This window comes from Oncorhynchus tshawytscha, linkage group LG24 (genome assembly GCF_018296145.1).
Source record: "Oncorhynchus tshawytscha isolate Ot180627B linkage group LG24, Otsh_v2.0, whole genome shotgun sequence".
NCBI lineage: Eukaryota > Metazoa > Chordata > Actinopteri > Salmoniformes > Salmonidae > Oncorhynchus > Oncorhynchus tshawytscha.
Window position 1 is genome coordinate 18439304 of NC_056452.1, and position 4203 is coordinate 18443506.

At 46.9% G+C, this 4203-nt stretch overlaps 1 protein-coding gene across 1 annotated transcript; it reads right to left on the minus strand.

Annotated features, from left to right (window-relative positions):
• Positions 1-1168: 1168 nt before the first annotated feature.
• LOC121840660 (extensin-like) lies at positions 1169-1852 on the minus strand. Its single transcript, XM_042305217.1, has one exon. The coding sequence runs from the start codon at positions 1850-1852 to the stop codon at positions 1169-1171; it is 684 nt and encodes a 227-aa protein (XP_042161151.1).
• Between the last annotated feature and the right edge of the window lie 2351 nt (positions 1853-4203).

A 4203-nucleotide genomic window follows, 5' to 3' on the forward strand; every position in this document is an offset into this window, starting at 1 on the left:
ATGCTGGTTAAGGGTGCCTTGAATTCTAAATAAATCACTGACAGTGTCTCCAGCAAAGCACCCCCACACTATCACACCTCCTCCTCCATGCTTCACGATGGGAACCACCCATGCGCAGATCATCCGTTCACCTACTCTGCGTCTCACAAAGACAAGGTGGTTGGAACCAAAAATCTAAAATTTGGACTCATCAGACCAAAGGACAGATTTCCACCGGTCTAATGTCCATTACTTGTGTTTCTTGGCCCAAGTTTACTCTGAACAGTTGATGTTGAGATGTGTTTGTTACTTGAACTCTGTGAAACATCTATTTCGAATGCAATTTCTGAGGCTGGTAACTCTAATGAACGTATCCTCTGCAGCAGAGGTAACTCTGTGTTTTCCTTTCCTGTGGCATTCCACATGAGAGCCAGTTTCATCATAGCGCTGGATGGTTTTTGCGACTGCAGTTGAAGAAATTTCTTGAAATTTCAAAATTCTTGAAATGTTCCATATTGACCTACCTTCATGTCTTAAAGTAATGATTGACTGTCGTTTCTCTTTGCCTATTTGTGCTGTTCTTGCCATAACATGGACTTGGTCTTTTACAAAATAGGGCTATCTTCTGTATACCACCTCTACTTTGTCACAGCACAACTGATTGGCTGAAACGCATTAAGAAGGAAAGCAATTCCACACATGAACTTTTAACAAAGCACACCTGTTATTGAAGTGCATTGAAATGGTGACTACCGCAAAGCTGTCATCAAGGCAGAGGGTGGCTACTTTGAAGAAGCTAAAATCTCAAATATATTTTCGTTACTACCTTTTTCCATATGTGTTACTTCATAGTGTTGATGTCTTGACTATTTTTCTGCAATGTAGAAGATAGTACAAATAAAGAAAAACCCTTGAATGACTAGGTATGTCCAAACCTTTGACTGGTACTGTATTTGATGAGCCAAAATTATTAGAAAGGTTATGGAGGAGCTTATTTGTATGTGTGGGCACCTGGTGTTCTCTGAGCCAAACACAGAGGGGAGAAAAGTCTTTATGAAGCACACGTACACAACCCCGGTCTTGGACATGTTTATGTGGGCAGATGCCATATATTCTGACTGGTAATTAATTAATGAGGTAGTGGCAGATGGGTGGGGAAGGGAGGAGTGAATTAAGAGAAAGGTGTGAATTAAGAGAAAGACATATGGAATGAAGGGAGGAGAATAGCGGTAAAGTGTGTGCTGTGGGAGGGGTTGGTGTGGTGGGTGTGGGTGGTGTGGTGGGGCGGGTGTGGTTGGTGTAGTGGGGCGGGTGTGGGTGTTGTGGTGGGGCTGGTGTGGGTGTGGGTGGTGTGGTGGTGTGTGTGGCGTGGTGGGGCGGGTGTGGGTGTGAGTTGTGTGGTGGTGTGTGTGGCGTGGTGGGGCGGGTGTGGGTGGTGTAGTGGGGCGGGTGTGGGTGTTGTGGTGGGGCTGGTGTGGGTGGTGTAGTGGGCGGGTGTGGGTGTTGTGGTGGGGCTGGTGTGGGTGGCGTGGTGGGGCAGGTGTGGGTGGCGGGACGTGTGTGAGTGGTGTGGTGTAGTGGGGAGGGGAGGGTGAGTGGTTGGCATGCTGGGGGCGGGTGTGGGTGTGGGTGGTGTGGTGGTGTGTGTGGCGTGGTGGGGCGGGTGTGGAAGGCGTGGTAGGGCAGGTGTGGGTGTGGGTGGTGTGGTGGTGTGTGTGGCGTGGTGGGGCGGGTTTGGGTGGCGTGGTGGTGTGGTGTGGGAGGTGGGTGTAGGTGACGTGGTTGGGCTGATTTGGGTGGTGTGGTGGGGCGGGGCGGGTGTTGGTGGCGTGCTGGGGCGGGTGTGGGTGGGGTGCTGAGGGTGCACATGCATAGGGTCTCTCCCCTGCTCCAATAATAACTTGCGGTTTCGTGAAGGTTCGACTGGCCCACAAAGAGGCCTAAGAACATCCCTGCCTGGCTGGAGGTGCGCCGTTCCATAGCAAATAAGGACGAGGACTCCTTGCTTTCTAAGAAGGAAATATTTTAACCATATCCCCTCCAATTTACTCTGGCACTGGTCTGGAAACCTGATTTTTATATGCATACTTTTTTATATGGCCCAGGAAAGAGAGGATGATGGACGAGAGAGGAAGGCAACCTGCTATAAAAAAATACTGCACTTGTAAATGCAGTGCAATAGCATTGGTTTGTGAGTGGTAACGCCAATTAAAGCTGTGTATCTAAGGGGCAGGTACAGTCAGTTGTGTTTTCTCTGGGTTTTGTTTTCCCATGTAAAGCTAATGATCCAGACTCACCTATGGTTTTGTTTTGATCACACAGCGACCATAACTCAGGTCCCATGCTTTCTTTAAAAAAAATACATCCAGAACACAAAGCCCCGTCTGAGAGGAGACAAAAAACATTCTGTTCAGGTTCCAGCAGGTTCCAGGCATAGCCGGCCAAACCTGAAGAGCTGTTGCTACCTGAGGTTGGATGGTAAAATAGTTTGTTGGTCCTGTTTTTAAGGCTGTGGCGCTTGTCATTTTTGGATGCAGCTGTGGTCTGGTCAGTGGTTGTAAGAGTGGGCCATTCAGGAGGCTGTTGGCTCTGGATGCTCTAACCAGGTTGCTGTACAGGAACCTTGCTAACAGCCAGGATGTCCTCTCTTTCCCTCCATTATCCACCATGCCCAGCCCAGGACACATACGGTCCTGAGAGGACTCCACTCCACAGGCCCACTAACCAGCATCCAAACCCCAGGAAACTAACTCCATAAAATAACGAAGGCAGGCAATGATGAATGGTATGGAGAGCAATGGCCATGGATGTGGTCTGTAGAACCCTTTTTGGTTTCAGGTAGACCCTTCCGGGTTCCATGTAGAACCCTCTGTGGAAAGGGTTCTATATGAAACCAGAAACGTTTTACCTGGAACCAAAACAAGTTCTTCAAAAGGTTCTCCAATGGGGACAGCCCAAAAAACTTTTAGGTTCTAGATAGCACCCATGTAGTGATAGTAGCAACTGATACTTTAACTGTACCTAATTGGTCCACCGGGCATTATTTGAGGACAAAGAGAGAAGAAAAATATAGCGATAGAATATAAAATGGAGGAATTCCATGCCTGGATGACGAGGCCTGGTGACTGATGAGGTCAAATGCTGACACCGTGCGATGAAGAGGGGCAACTGTACGACAGAAAACGTGTAAATGTGATTTGAACAAGGGGCGGGGAGAGAATGTTAATGGACAGCAAAGGTGATAGGTCCATGAATGATGAAAGGGGGTGCCACTGACTGTAGTGGAAAAGCCTTTCTCTCCCTTTCTCTCAAGAGTCCCTCTCCCCCCATGTAGTGTGGCTACGCCTTCCCCATCTGCCCCTGGCCATATGAACAAGAATATCTCAATTCAATTCAATTGAAGGGCCTTTATTGGCATGGGAAACATATGTTTACATTGCCAAAGCAATTGAAATAGATAATAAACAAAAGTGAAATAAACATTTAAAAAATGATAAGCAAACATTACACTCATAAAAGTTCCAAAGGAATAGAGACATTTCAAATATCATATTATGGCTATATACAGTGTTGTAACAATGTGCAAATAGTTGCAAGGTTGCCCTTTTCTTGTGGCAACATGTCACAAATCTTGCTGCTGTGATGGCACACTGTGGGAGTTGATCAAAATTGGATTTCTCTCCCTCTCCCTCTCTCTCTAGCTCTCTCTCTCTCTCTCTCGCTCTCTCGCTCCCTCTCCCTCTCGCTCTCTCTCTCTCTCTCTCTCTCAGCATTCACAAGTGCACTCTGGTCTTCTCCCAATTCCTGACCCACTAACAGATGCTCAATATGAAATACATACTCACATTCTCCATATTGAGCCCAGACATCCAAGAACCTCTTGCGGTTGTGGTCTTAAGTGTTTTGCTCTAAAGAGAAGAAATCATTCTCTCTGACCAATTCTCACTGGCTTCTTAAAGCCTCCAAACCAAACCCTGGGGGAGCTCTATCTCTCTCTGTCGTTCTGGCTCTCTCTCTCGCACTTCTGTTCTCACACACCTCCCGGTTTGGACACGTAACCATGGAAATCCCTCAAAACAGGAAAAATCCAGAGAAACTGTTTTGTTATTGACACAGTCTTCAGATCAGAGGAGATTCAAGACGTCATTCTCACAAAAACGTCACGGAAAATCCAAGCTGTGATATTCATACCAGTATCTTAATAGAAGAAGCAGTCATTAAAGA